The sequence below is a fragment of the Fukomys damarensis genome, unplaced genomic scaffold, assembly GCF_012274545.1.
Source record: "Fukomys damarensis isolate Sample0158 unplaced genomic scaffold, DMR_v1.0_HiC HiC_scaffold_14, whole genome shotgun sequence".
Taxonomy (NCBI): Eukaryota; Metazoa; Chordata; class Mammalia; order Rodentia; family Bathyergidae; genus Fukomys; species Fukomys damarensis.
The window spans coordinates 8,802,161-8,818,288 of NW_022900926.1; the positions used below are offsets into that span (position 1 = coordinate 8,802,161).

A 16,128-nucleotide genomic window follows, 5' to 3' on the forward strand; every position below is an offset into this window, starting at 1 on the left:
AGGTCAGGGACTCCAAACTCTAGCATAAACACATCTTGTGAAAGACATGTTAAATAGAATGTGTGTATTTTATTAGTAAGCTTCTGAGATTAAAACATATAGAAACTGTATTATGAGAGCTATTTAATTTAATAGTCTATTTGGTTACTCATTATCAATATTTACAAATGGCAATGATATATCCTTTTTAAAAATTTACACTGCAATTTCACTATGTACTTGAACAGAGGTAGATGGGCAAGTTGTTGCTGTTGTTATTGTTTTCTTAACATCTACTCAGAAATAATTAGATTTCCCAGGGAATATTGGTACATGCTTGCAGTCATGGCTCCAGGAAAGCAGGAGAACTTCAAGTTCAAGGTTAGCCTGCACAACTTAGTGAGATGCTGTTCAGAAAATAAAATTTAATAAGACCCGAGAATGTAGCTCATGGGTAGAATTCCTGGCCAGTCTAACAAGTCCCTGAGTTCAATTTCCAGTCACACACACACACACACACACACACACACACACACACAGGCACAAAGAGGAAGGAACAAGGTAAAGAAAGAGAGGGAATGAGGGAGAGGGAGAGAGAGACTGGGAGAAAAGGAAAGGAGGGAAGGAAATATGTTAAACTTAAGGTATGAAATTTTTACTATTCTGTAAAATAGTTATGACAAAGGCAGAGCAAACGCTTGAAATCCTCAAAATGACTGCAGCTAAAATAGAGTGATCTTTAGAATACATAATTGCTAAATAACTGTCAAGTTTGAAAAGTCTGTTCCTATTTTCTAATGAGGATTGATTTTTGTGCTCTATCAAAGCCTATGTTTTTAATATTTATCTTGTGCAAATACTACTGGAATAACTCATGAATTCCAATTTTAACTTTCTTAGCCCTCAAAGAGCAAACTTTTCCTACAATAGCACAAAACCAAATGAAATGGAAATTCACCCACTTTGTTAAACAAACCAAAAACCTGTCACCCCGACTCTCACTCTGCTTCCTAACTTTCACCTGCTCTATCCACAGTCCTATGGATTTCTTCTCCCTCCCACTGGCACTGCCTTCCTCCTAGCCAAGGTCTGTTTCATGTACCATTGTGATACTCTTTTAAGTAATGTGCACTTTCTTAACACAAACTGACACTATTATCCATTCCATAGAACATCTGCAATAATTCTTAAAAGCACACACAGACACACACTAACCAAAAACCTGTCACCCCGACTCTCACTCTGCTTCCTAACTTTCACCTGCTCTATCCACAGTCCTATGGATTTCTTCTCCCTCCCACTGGCACTGCCTTCCTCCTAGCCAAGGTCTGTTTCATGTACCATTGTGATACTCTTTTAAGTAATGTGCACTTTCTTAACACAAACTGACACTATTATCCATTCCATAGAACATCTGCAATAATTCTTAAAAGCACACACACACACACACACACACACACACACACACACACAATCATAATTCCCTGCTTAAAGGCCTCAGTGGTGGCTCCATGTAAAGCAATATACAAACCTCTTACCATGGTTTATCATAATCTTCTCTGTTCCTCAAATACCCAGAGTTTGCTCCTACAACTCATTTACATTTGCTGCTCTTTCTGTTTGTAAGATTTCCAGGCAACTAATACAACAAGATAGATGATGGATGGATGGATGGATGGGTGGACAGACAAGAAAGGATAGATTCATTTAAATCTAGGCTCAACCATTAATTAAGAGGATTTACCTAAAATTCTGTCAGAATTATTTTTACTCAGGGAAATCACATGATACAGTTCTATTTTCTTCATTGAACTGAACAAAGTTAAAAAACTATTTACTTAATTTGTGATACAGCGTATCTGTCTTCCTGTCAAAAAATTAGCTCCTTTAGAGAAGTGGCATGATTGGGTCCTCACTATTTCTACCACCTAGTAGCATGATTGGCTCCTGTATGTTTAAGAGTAGTTTAACAAATAAATGAACTTGTTGAGGAAAACTTCATATAACTAGTGGGTTACAAACTTTTTGCTTTTATGTCATTCACAGGTTAAAAGTTAGACTGAGTTCATAAAATTGATTAGAATTTACCATCTCCCAGAGACTTTCCCTAAGAAACCACTGTTGTTTTCCCGAACTTCCCGATCCTTTAGTGGGATACGAATACAGATACTTACATTACCTCTCCACATTTCAGGTGTTTTTCTAGATTTTATTTTTTTACAGCTTGTCTTGGTGTCATAAACTAAACCAAGAGCTTCACAAAGTCAAGGGCTCCGGTATCATTTACTTCCTCTGTTTACAGTGACAACACTCTAAGGGAGTGAGAACAAAATAAAGTTTAACTGCCTTTTAAACCTATTTTCCTTAGGATGAAAAATCATGGAAATTCCTATGAGAAACAGTGAAATTAAGAACTCAGGCAAATTTTTTCTTCCAACTTTGTTTTCCACTCTGAAAGTGTAAAATAGTTTGGGTTGGGGAATGCAAAAGCACAGACAGAATTTCTATTGATGGTAATCTTCGGTTCTTTGTAGAGTAGAAGGGAAATGAACCTTTCACACTGATTTTAAATTGCATCAATAAAATAAACATGCCATAGGAGAAGAAAAAATGGATGTATCTTCAGTGCATTGAAAATGTACCAGATTATTCTACTAAAGAATACTCTGCCTAACATCAATATTTGTTTATTCACTCCTCCATTTGAAAGACATGAATACATTTAAATTAAATACCAGGCGCAGACAAATACAAACAGATTGTCACCCTTCCCCCTGTAAATGTTACAGTTCATCAGGACACTTCCCTGTGATAAGATGTTTCTGAGTAAAAAGTAATCTGAGCCCTCGGCCTTTGAATGCGTTGTAGAAGAACTATACTTTATTGCTCTAGTTTTTCAAAAGCAAAGTGTTTAATTTTTCAATCGAGTTCAAAAAAAATCTATCAGATTTTTATTTTTAAGTAGCTTTTTCTATATTAAAAATTACAATAACATGGGCTTTGAGAGAGCAGAGGAAATACTGGTGCCGAGAGAGGTTAGTTCCAAACCACAAGCCGCTTCCTTAAGCATTATTAAAACTGTGTCTGCTCTTGGAATGGATTCACTTACACACACTTTCTTTCACTCCTTGGGCTGATGATCGCTCTTACTCTATTACTAGTTTAGCCTTGTGTAATTTCCTCCCTTCTGAATTCAAGAGAAATGAAATTTCAGGTCAGATAAACTTGTGAAAGCAATGTTGGGTAGATCCAATAGACAGGGAAATGGCACACACTTGTTTCAGCAGCAGCGCTTCGGGATTTGGAGGGTGGCAAACAAGAGTTATGCTCACCTGTTTCAGAAGCACTAGTGCTTTCCTCACAGCAAACTCATCCTTTAGAGACCAAGAAAACCCAGTCCACTTTCTGCACAACTGGATCTCAGTTGACCCCCATTTCCATTAGCTTCAAAAATGGTATAAAAAGATTCCTTGGTAAAATTTAAGAAATTAATGTTAGATTTTGGATCATGAAACCAACCCACACGCATGTATTTTTGTCTTTAGACTTCATCCCTGTTTCCAAACCACCTTCTTTTGTAAGCTGGCTGTCAGGAGCGGAGACTTCCTGGCTGTCCTGCAGTGCTAGTGCACGGGTGAACACGGCAGAAATAAATCAAACAGTGGAGCCTACACCCCAAGGAACGTCTGGGTTTCCTGCAGCTTCTTGACAGATTTAGTGCTCCCTTTGGTCTCATGTTGTTATTCTTGACTGTCTGTCACTTAAAAAGGCATTTTCATCCATCTGTACACTCAGGCAAAAGGGGATCAAGAGAGACTGGCCTACAATAGCATGGGCCAAAATGAAGCTTTAGAAGAAAATGCTTTCAAAACCCTTCTCTTTATCAAATAATTAGGAAATAGACTGAAAAAGGGAACAGAAAGGAAAAGGGAAGTGAGTATTAACATACATGTTTTACATGCACATTTTTTAATATTGATTTTTTTCTTAATATAGTAATATATGTTTAAAATAGTGTGCTTGGGCAAAATATTTTTTTTAGCAAATTATTCATTCTAGCAAATTATTTAGTATCTTGATTCTTACTAGATTTCTTTTTGTTTTACTTTGTAAATAATTTTATATGAGTGTATGAGTATAAAAGATTTTTATACGTTGGGAAAATGACAAATATGCTAAATGTTCTGAGTAAGATAAAAGTAAAAATCAGTTGAAGTGGTCTTACTAGTTGCACATGAATGAAGCTTACTGCCAGATAACTGAAAATCATTTGAGCAAATTTTATTATTAATTTATATAATATTTGCACAAATGAGAACTTTTAAATATAAGCATATAATACTACTGCTGTGGACCAGCCTTGATACATATAAATTGGTGGGAGCCATACAGGCCTCACAGTCATGAGGCGGACCCTGACTTGCTTCAGGAATGGGAAAGTCTTTGTGAAAGGCTGCAGGCTTCTTGGCTGGGTGGAACCTTATTCCCTACCCCTTCCCAGGGCTCCTAAGGAAGAGTAACTTCTGCCAAGGACCACACAAAGAAAGCAAGTACCCAGAGATGGGGAAGGATCTGAACTTGTTTCCTTTGTGATGCTAAACTTGTTCCTCTTTCTACCACTCTTTCTTAGCTGTTCTAGGAAAAGTCCATTCTCCCTCCTCCAGCACTTCTCCTTGACTAATAACAAGGGGCCAACCCAAGTGGTACAGTCTGTCGCCCAGTCTGAGGCACTGAACTCCCAGTGCTTGGGAGAAAAGAACCATGTTCTTTATGATATCACACCATAAGATTCTTAGCTGCCATTTTGCGAATAATGATGTATATTCATGTAATTCTGAATTAGGACAATGTTGTAAATTCTGTGTAAAAAGGATATCGCAGATGAATATTGAACAAGTGAAAAGCGAAGTTTAGTAGAGAGACTTAAGTCTAAAGACACTGAGCATGTACATAACGGAACACTAGTATCTCATTGTACCAACAAATAAAGCTCTCACTCACTTCATCTTGTACTTTCTCTACTATAGCTGTGGAATCAGCCATTTCTTCAAGAAGCTCCACTCACTCTTGCTGGACGTGTGTGGCAGCAGTTTCTACCACAGAGTACTGCTTCTAGCCTTGCCAGTGAACTCCAGACACACACATATTTTCATGTTTCTCTCCCTGACCCCCTGGCTTCTCCACTGCTATCTCCTCTCCTGTGCAGTTGTGCCCCTCTTTCCACACAGACTCAGGCACCCTACATACAGCCAAACCTCTGCTATGTAGGTAGGTCTGACCCCCAGCATGGGCCGCCATCTTGCTTTGACAGCTTCCTCACTCAACTCTTCTCCTCTACCCCAAACTTTAAACCTTGTTTGGCTCTGACAGCCTGCACCAGCATGACTCCCCACTTGAACACCCTTCTCCCCAAGCTTGGGCACTGATTCTCCAGTCTTCAGCTTATCCTACTTGGGCTCTATGTCTGCATATGGACAGTTGCCCTTTGACCTCTGACCCCACAGGAGGCCTTCCCCAACTGGCTCTGACCAGTTCTGTGGGGTGCCCCTGCTTCTCTTCTCTCTGGTTCTGTGGGTCCCACCTTGCTCTGCCCCACCCCAAAAGTTGTAGGATGAATTGTTAAGGAAATGAGGAAAGAGAAAAGACTGGAAAAGAAGAAAAGGAAGCCATCCATCAGCCTTTAATTTCTCCTTTCTATTGCAGTAATCTCACACTTATACCTTTAAGAGGATTTTTATTCCTAAAATATGACAGCTGGGATCAAATTGCTTCCTCTTCAAAAAGTTTTAGTGCTTCACTGTTGCCTTTACAATACAGTTGAAATTCAAGGCCCTGTTAATGTCAACGTGAACTTTCCAACTTTTCTTCTTCCTCATTCAATATGAGTGAAAGTAAACTATTCAACTATTACTTTTTTAGATGAAAGATATATTTTCCAGTTCTATAGGGTTGGCCCTACCTAATTATTTCCATGCTGAATTACCTTGCTGTTCATTTCCAATTGACAAAAATAATCTCCGCCCTTAAAAATACAATTTCATATCTTACTTCCTCTGTAATATCCTTCTTAGCCTCCTAACCATTATTATGAATAATATTAATAATGTTAACAAGAACTATAATGGACATTAAAATATTTCACGTCAGGGACTTTATAGAAAGTTCCTATCTATTGTTACAGGTATTATACTGACCCCCCCAAATTAATTAATTTCAGCCCCATTTCCAATATACAAGAAAACCTATGCACAGAGAGCAAAAGTGATCTTGACCAAGGACTTTCAACAGCTAATAAAAACTAGAAGTAAGGTATGAATCCAAGGCTAATATTGTTTGCACCAGAAGTGTAAATACTGCTCACTTCATGTCCGCCTAGCAACTTTTCCTTTTTCTTTTTCGAGAGGCTCTTACTATGTAGTTCAGGCTAACCTTGAACTTACTCTGTAGCCCAAATTGGCTGGGAACTCCTGCTGATCCTCCTGCCTCAGCCTCCAGAGTACTGGATCGCAGGTGTGTGCCACCATGCCCAGAGGACTTTTGTCTTTTAAATAGCACCTTTTGCAATTATTTTTATTTAAATGTTATGCAGAGCATAACATGCATAGCAAAAACTCCTAGAGGACAAGGACCATTCATGTGTAATTTCACATCCCTACCACCAAAGGCCTTGTCCCTGCCTGACACTGAACAGGGAGGGAAGAAGGAATCGTGGATTTGGGAGAGAGAAGAGCTAGTGTAGAATTCTGCTTTGACAGCAGCATGAAAAATGACCCTGCAATTCTGTATATCTAACATGGGGTGTTGCTTAGACCGTATACCTAGTATAATCTTTAGCCAAGTTAAATCTATGAATGGCTTGATTTTAATGTATAATTAAATAACTTTAAAAATTAAAGAGTAAGAAATTCTGTCCCATCCATAATTATTACCTCCACATATTTGAAAGGGTTGTTTTTCTGTTACTTTCCATTTTAAGAAATTAATTCAAAGGTCAAACTTGATCATTATCTTTAGTGGCCCCTGAAGTCACAAAGTTTATCTCAACAAACAGCAAATTGAATTCACATTTTAAACTACTGGTCACGGGCTGATGGCAGAACGAGAAACACCTGTCAAAACAGTAGGAAGCCCGAGCAGGAATATTTTAACCTAAAATGATCTATAACTAATACAAATAAACTGACCCTAACATGATTAGTTTCATCTTTCTAATTCAGATGTTATGTCACTTAAAACTTAGGTAATACCTGGAAAATTGGATAGCTTTGTTGTTTTGTTGTTGTTGTTTATTTTTGGTACTGTGGGTTGAACTGTGGACCTTGGGCTTTCGAGGCAGTTGGCGGCCCCGCTGAGCTACATCCCAGGCCTTAGCGTTGTTTTTTCTATCCAGTTGTAAGCACTCACTTATTTGGTTCAAAGAGTCCTTGACCGTGTCCTTTCTCGCCTTGTTTTCCTCCACGCCCTTTCCGTGTACGCTGGGTCTCTGCATCCAAGTGGCGCCTGAGCACGTCCCCGCTGCTGACCTGTTCCTCCACTCCGCCAGCTCTTTACCCGAAGTGTGCCTCTATCAGAAACCAGGGCTCCTTACCCCTGATTAGTCCTGAGGTAAACGCAGGCAAGGAGGAAAGTGTAGCTGTTCTTTAAATTTCACTTCCTTGTTTCTTGATTTAGTTTGGTGTTCATTCAGAGCAAAATATGATTTGGGGGTGGCTCGCACTGCTTCTAGGAAGCTTCAGCTTTTGTTCTCTTCCCTCGCCCCTCTTTGATCTCTCTGTTTCCAGCTGTGGTCCAGTGCATTGCTAACCTGGGGAGGAGTGTTATGCAGAAAGGCCCCTGATGAGGTTTGCATGGAGAGAGAATGTCCCCGCTGGTTCTCTTTCTGAATGTGCAGTTACCTTCTTGGGCGCTGAGACACAACGCTGCCACCCTCACGTTAACGGAGGAAAAGGTATATATTGGCCCACGGTTTGGAGAGGTTTCAGTGCACAGCAGTTGGCTCCAGGGTGGGCACAGCAGAGAAGAAACAGTCGGGACAAGATGGTGAGAAGCAAAACGAGGAAAAGAGAGGGAGAGAGACCTTCCGGGCCAGGCCCACAGTGATCCTCCCAGCGTCACACCCAGCTAAACCTGCAGAGGACAAAAACACCTACCGTGTCTGAGGAAGGCTGCGAAGAGCTAACCTCGCAACTGGCTTGTTTATAGGAATGAGTCTGGCTGAAGCCTACGTGCCTAGGGCAGAAGAACCTACATTTTCTTTTCACAACTAAAACCTTCTGGTTTGATGTTTTAATTACAACCCTGTATTTTGTTTTTAATTTGAGAGTTTTTTTTTTTTTTATCTTGTCCTTTAGGAGCCTTGTTCACATTAAAAAACAAAAAACAACAAAAAAAACTATGGTAAAATTTATAGACTTCAACAAGTTTTTAAATTTTTTAGCTAAAATTGTTTCTGTAAATTATTAAATTTTAAATCTTTTTAAAGCTAAAATTAAAAAAGTAACAAAATATCAGACTTATAGATAACCTCCACTGGTAAAAGGGTCTAAGAGTCAGCAGGTTACAATTCACTATTTTAGCCCTTTAAACAGTTTCTAAATGTGGCTCTTTCCCTAACCTGCTTTCATATTTTAGTACTTACACTTCGATTATACACACTCTAATTTCTTATAAAATTTGTTTATTCTTGACTATAGGCTGCCAAACTCAAAGTGATCATATAGATAATATCAACAACAAATGTGCTAGATTTTTTTTTACCCAAATCCACCAGATTGACTTTATAAAGATCATTTATAATTGCAACAGGCTTTTTATTTAAGGGTGATTAAATTAGCTCCCTGAAGAGAGCCCCTAACTGCAGTCTTCCCTACCTTAACCCTTCTCCACTCAAAGCAGTTAGATTAAAACTATGCCCTTTCTCCCCTAACTACTTTAAGAGATTCACTTTATAGAGAAAAAGAGTATAGACAGCTAAGTCAGTGAGAAACATTGTAAGTCCTTGTGACACAGGTCTATTGGATAACTCAAGCTATTGTTGGATTTACTCATCTTTCCCTAAAGGCACAATTACATAATCAAAATGAACGTGGGGAGCGATTCAGCTACCTGCCCAAGCTCAATTAGATCTTGTTACTTTCATTTTAAATATTTTAGATCCACTTACAAAAGATACACTCCATTTACACAAAGATATATTTACAGACGTGTCCCAGACACTGATGTTGTCAAAGTATGTCCTAACTAAAAACGTAAATGGCTCGACAGATACAATTAATATCATAGGGGCCAGGGTATGCTTATTTTTCTACAGAAAATAAAGATGCTGTGGCCACCATCCCAGCATGCAGCACCACGGACCAAGGTGGATTTGCTGCAAGCAGCACGACGTGATCCCCACCCCCTCTGTTGAAAGCCATGCAAAGGCTGCATCTGAGAGGCTCCCTCACCTGCCACAGCCCTGGACCCGCAAAGATGGCCAGACCTGACACAGCTGCTGTTTTCACACAGAGAAGGGGGAGATGCAGAGGACCATCTACTGACTATGCCCAAAGCAGGCTGTGAAGAGCGAACCCCACACCTGGCTTGTGTACCGAAGCCTACCTGCCAAGGTCAGAGTGACTCACAACTAACCTTTACCCTAGAAGGACAATGTTCTGATTACAACCATGTATTGTGTCTATTCTGTTCCTAATCTGAGAATGCTTTGTCTTGTCCTTTATGAGCCCTGTTCACATTATTTTCCATAGAAACCACACAGTCACCTTTACTCCACTTTATTGCCAATAAGAGTCAGTGCCTGGCACTGGCCAGTGCCTTTGTCAGTTACACCAGCATTGATTGTCCTGGCCCCCGCTTTCTCTCCTACTTCGGCCTCTTAATGTATTTTTTTGCCTTAGGCCGACATCCTCTACTGGGCAGGTGGGGATTGGAACCTGACTGCAGGGTCTCCAGCAATAAGCTCTTCGGTAGACTGATGCAGGGATGGGTATCACATACCCCTGGATCCAGTCATCTCCCAAAAGCCTTGCCTATGAGCACATGAGGTTTTGGGGGAACATCTGGATATAAATCATAACACTTTACTTCTAGCAATCCCTAGTATAAATTATCACTTATTTTTATTCTTTTGTTCTAGTCCTTGTTGTTTTTCTCTTCCCTTACTTGAAACATACCCTCAAACAGCTGTATTTACCTTTCCAGTAAGAGTTAGAAAACTTGAATACCATACACACTGGGAAGAGACAGAAAACAGAAATCAGTGGGTAATGGGACAGACATAAGTGCCTCATGATTCTACAGAGAATAAGTAATTACGTGTACGAAAATATAGAATCCTAAAGGCAAGTGTCCGAATGAACACTTATTCCTCAGAAGGCTCTAGAAATTATTTTCAAGAAATCCTCTTCCAAGTGTGTGGAGTAAGCCCACTCTCGGGTGACTCGATCTTGTACCCCACGATTTGTTGACTGGAGGCCACTGAGTTCTTACACAGCTCCTCAACAATGAGCTGGCAGCAAGTCAAAGGCCTTCTCATGAAACAATTTAATTTCCAAAATGACGTGCAAGTTGTCCTTAATCATTCATGCCTAAACATATTATAGGTTCGTAAACAGAATTAAATATTGGCCACGATCAATTCCTTCAGTTTCTCACTGTGTACTCTATGTGTGACTGGGATATAGGTCCTGGGGCATGACAAGTCACTTTTTCTTTTCCTGCTTATTTCTATACTCTTTTAGTCATCATCATTCTGTCAGAAATAATCACAATTATAATATTTGATATGCAAACAGCATTTTATCTCATTTTACATCACAGAAATATTTAACTTCTGCCTAGTTTAGGGTTGTGAGGAAAGAGTGAGCAAAGCCCTTTGGGGGTCTTCACTCCCGGTCTTCTGTGTCTCACTGAGGAGGACATTTCTCAGGGAACACAGTGGGAAGAAACTCTACTGCCAAGCAGACCTACTGCCCTTTTTGAGGCAACTTAAAGAAATCACGAGACACAGAACATTCCAAATAGGTAGTAGTTACGAGAGAACTGGCACAGATTTTAAAAATTAATTCAAATTGTGAGGAAAAAGAAAATACTGGAAATAAAATGATCATTACCCTTGTTGATTTGTAACTCTGGTCTTCTGTTGAGAATAATAAAGATTATCCATAGTTCTTATTTTTACTTTGATTGTAAATTGCAAATACAGCTAATGAACTCAAAGAGATCTCAATATGAAACATGATATATTCTTGTGTTAGTGAGTTATGATCAGTTGCATGATATTTAAAGAATTGTACTCTTTTGTCATAATAGCTACTACCTGAATCTAAGTAATAAGAGGTAAAAACTAGATTTTCTTTGGACCCTCTGCTCCAATAACTCCAATTAAATCACCAAAACAAATCCTTCATATGAAATGTGACGACCAAGAGAGAAAAAAATTATACAATAGAATATAGTAATGAGAATTGCAGTGATGAAGTTGAAGACAGAATTTTAGCTAATTTATGAATAAGAAATAAGTCACCTTTACAGAACTTAGTAGAAGCAAACTCAATTGAATAAAACTACTTCAGAGACAGACTAGGATTAAATTTAACACACATTAGTTTATGAATTAGGTTTCTAATTAACTGTGTTCTATGTAGAAAAAATAGCAACAGCTTTGGGAAAATATTTTATATCACAAAGTGAAGTATATATCACAATTTAAATGTCCATTTAAAGAAACAATGAAAGAGTCTCTAGTTGTATACTAAATTTATCTTGACTGGTGTGTGAACTGCTGATACTTTACAGAACTGCAGATTACTGTAACTTGTTTGATTAAATATTGAAGTTAAAACATGTACCTAAATTTAGTTTAAATTCAATTACTGATTCAACAAGTATTTGTTGTGCTTAATTTGACTTTCACCCTGTAAATGCTCCTGGCACACATTGAAGTACAAGATTATTAAATTATAAAATTAAATTTTGACTGAATCCGTATTCATTTGAAGTTTAAAAACATGAAATCCAAAGCTGCCCATAGTTATATGGTGTTAGTTTAAAATGTTGTTTACAGGCAACAAACTGATATGACTCTAATAAGTGTGGTTTTTCACAGGTTGAAAAATGTTAGTGTTTGGGACAGGAAAAATACTACAGTGAGGTACAAACATTAAAGAAACAAACCGTCTTAATTTTCCTGAAAAACGCTTCTATTTACTTTAGCATTTAGTTTTTAATTTAGTATTTAGTTTTAATATTCTATTAGTTTATGTTAGAATTCATAATGGAATAAACTATGTCCTTTTGAAGTGAGATGAAAAGATATTATAATTACGGTGGTGAGACAGCAGACAGCATGCATGTGGCATTTCCGTCATGCTGGACACATGTCCCATGGTCTCCCTTTAGCTATGGGAGACGTGGAACCCCAGCTAGTATCAAATTCCACATATACTCTACTATTTGCTGTTCTGTACGTACTCATGATAAAATTTAATTTATAAATTAGGCACACTAAAAAGGTAATAACAATTACAGTACAATAAATCAATGAAAACAATACACTGTGATACTATTGCCAGCACTGCTACTCTTGTAGTTTGGGACCATCAGTAAGTGAATCAAGGGCTACAGTAACACAAGGCACTGTGATTCCGCTGCAGCTACTCTGATAACCAAGGTGGCTAGGAAGTGACTAATGAGTAGGCAGCATATTCAGCATGGCTGGATTAGACAAAGGGGCAATTCAGGCCCAGGCAAGGCGGAGCAGGAGGGAGTAAGATTTCATCACGCTCCTAGAATGTCATACAATTTAAAACTTATGAGTTGTTTATTTCTGAAAACTTCCATTCAATAGTTTCAGGGTATGGGTGACCACAGAGAGAAGGCAAAACTTTGGATAAGGTAGGACCACTCTGTAGTTTAGTCCTCAGAATAAAAATAAGAGATGAGAGCTCTATTATTTTTAGTTTGAAAGAGAGCTTTTATAATTTACCCAAGGGTAAAGAACTACCGAGAAGCAACAATCACAATCTTCATCCAGATAGACTACGGCCAGATTCTTTTCTCTTATCTTACCTCACAGTCTACCTGACAGGAAGATGTATGGTAGAGAAAAATCATCCCCTAGAGAATAAGGATTATAGATGAACTCTTTCTTACCACCCCAATTTTTGGCCAGTATTTTATCCCACCTGGTAACATTCGTTTCCACAAGCACAACCTTTCTGAAGTCCAAATACCATGTATTTGCCACCATGCTTTTACTTGTGTTCAGAGAAGGCCAAAAAATGTCACTTAAGAATTCATATAAGAGCATATAAGCATGAATATTTAAAATCTTAAAAATCATGTCTAGCTTTCCTTTCTCATTTTTAAAAATGCAGCATTATTATAGCTAAAAAACTTTCTTAGAGGTTGATGTGAGACCATTTTATATGTCTCGCTCTACCTTGTGGAAAATTCTAAGTGATATACACCCGAATGCCTTCTGTCATTAACGTCAGAAACTACAAATCTAACACCTGATGTATTTCTGAAGTTGTAAAATGAAATAAATGTTCATACATAACATGCCTCTGTAATGTATGTTCTCTTTTCTTTCATGAAGGCTTAACTGTTTAAAAGCTATCATGAACTGAACAAATCTATTTATTTTTTCCTCTCTGAAGCTTCTGTATTATTCTCATGAGTCAAGGAAAAAGTTTTTATTGCCTGTACAAATCAAGAGTAAAACACAAATGCTAATTGAGAAGGCTGAGTACTACACGGAGAAATGATGAAAGGAAAGATGCCAGCACAAACAGAACATGGCTATTTATTTTCATCCCAAATGAATCAACTACTGCTCACAAATGTGGGTCTCATATGAATTCAGGCAACAAACCACCAAAGGATCAACCTCTGAGGAGACTGCTTGCACACAAACAGCGTGCGTTGACTTCTCTTGCTAGAATATACAAAGCAGTTATCTCTCCTTTGTTGGAACAATCACACAACTCATAAATGATGGATTGTACATAGAGGACAGTGGGAGATTTCCCAAGCTCCGAAGAGTAACTACTCATTCAAAGATGCTAGTATTTCTTCTTTTCAAAGCCACTGGGCAGTCCTAAGAGATAAGGTCAGCAGGAATTGCCCTGGTTAATACACATCACAGATAGGATTTCCTGGCATCAGTTGAATGAAGAAAGAAAATTAAGCCATGTTTTATCTGAATGTACTACTGACGAAGATATGGAGTTATCTCCACACCTATACTCCACAGGTACCACCAGCTTTGTTCTTTCTGTTTCATTGTCTATCAGAGACCCTGGATGGGACATAAAACCCCATTATGTTTCAGAAACACCCACATGAGTCAGAGAGCTTTCTCTAAAGTTTATTGGGCCCTACTACAAATAGTCTGTTTCAGAAATGCCACATTTAATTAACTTGAAACAGGGAACAAAGACCTTTCATTTTAGAGACAGGACGAATGGAGTTTGAAAACAAAAAAAATTTTTTTTAAAGCAAACCACTTACCTTTTGTAGCAATTCTCACACACTGGGTTTTAGTTTCCTGGTGGAGTGAAAAATGAAAGAAAACAGTCAATGAATAGGTCATTGTTCCTATCTCACAAACCACAAGTATTACAAAGATCAATCTGGGGTCGTAAAATAGGATCACACAGAATGGCAGTAGGAGGAGTGCTGGCTCAATCACTGATGAGTTTAGCAATCCTGTTTGTTCTGCAGGGTTTGGGATGGGCTGGGGCTCCTGTCAGCAAATGGGAAGTCACAGAGTTCTAGAGCAAGGGATCTTTTTGTTGGAGAATTATGGTATCAAGACATTTTTTTTTTATTTCCTAACATAAAGTCTCACAATTAAAAAAAAAATCTAAAATAAAAACTTTCAGAAAACATGCGGTATTTTCTGAAGATGATGGCATCTGTTTTCACTTTGTCAGGGACAAGTGGAACAGCATTCTGTTCACATCATAAGCCACCAGAAAGAAAAATGTATTTGTAAAGCTAATATAAACCAGAAGCAAATATAAATTTGAATTTCACCTGATAGCTATAGAGTCATACCAAAGCTAAACACAGTATACCCTCCATGGGCTCTGAGATGACTAAAGAGTTAAATGTCAGTCACTAGAAAGATGACGTAAACATTGCATCACAGTCGGTTTATTTTATGCGCTCTTTCCTTTTCATTTAGCTCTGAAGAGTTAAGTATTTCTCAGTGTAGATTACTTTTTCCCTCTTGCTAGAGGAACGGAGTAGAGAAAGGAGAAGTATAAGAAGGAGGTGATAAGAACTATTACTATTTTTTGATGTTGTGGAGGGGGGAAGTGGAAAACAAGACAGGCGGGGCCCCCAGGAGGTCTCTGGGCCAATGCCTCACTTCTCAAGGATTTAGTTCAGTCTGTGTCTGTCTCTCCAGCACAACAGGTTGGAAGAGGTGTCAAAGCCAGTGAACTTAACAGAGGCTGTGGAGACTCAGCATGACCTGACTACAGCCATCTTGGTTGTAAAAGCCATTTTGCATACCACGTGCCCCTGGCATGCGTCCAACACCCTATTGGGCAAACAAGACCATTGAGATAGTCATTGCTCTGGCCATTGACCCCTGCGCTCTTTCCTGACTGACACTGGGCGTGTTTTCAAGAATCTCAGGACACTGTGCTTGAGGATCAGGCATATTTGTCTAGCTCAACACACAAACCTCTTCCTCTTCCCTCAGGTGCAGGTTCTTCCTGTCTGGTTGCCACCCTAGTCATGCTTTTGCCCACAGATCCCTAATAAGTTGTATTTTACACAATTCTCAATCTGTCTACCTCTTCCTTTGGTCTCTTGGCCAGTTCCACATTTGCCTGCTAGTTCTCACACATGGGAGGGTTTTTTTTTTCCAAAACAAGGAGCTATTTGTTATCAAAAGCATTTGTATCTCCATCATGAGGAGAGCTATATGTTGGCAAAGCCTAATAATTGAAGCATTTGTTTTCAGTTTAAATAAGATCGTCTAAGGGAGGGAGGAATAGCGAGTTAAAAAGTACTTTCTATTACTTAATAGAGACCTGAGATGGTAGGAAGCTTCAGGGAAGACGTTCACATTCTCAGAGAGGCCCAAGGGACTCTGATTTCCTAAAAGCAATCTCTATTGACTTTCTGAAG

General features: G+C 38.6%; 1 protein-coding gene across 4 annotated transcripts in view; it reads right to left on the reverse strand.

The window, feature by feature from the left end:
* The window catches only part of Ptprk (protein tyrosine phosphatase receptor type K), a 482,919-nt gene that overhangs the window by 80,763 nt on the left and 386,028 nt on the right, over nt 1–16,128 (reverse strand). For all 4 annotated transcript variants that reach the window (XM_019207690.1, XM_019207689.1, XM_019207688.1 and 1 more), the window contains exon 13: nt 14,494–14,530. In XM_019207690.1, coding sequence (XP_019063235.1) covers nt 14,494–14,530 — 37 coding nt within the window. The remainder of the gene's footprint in view (nt 1–14,493; nt 14,531–16,128) is intronic.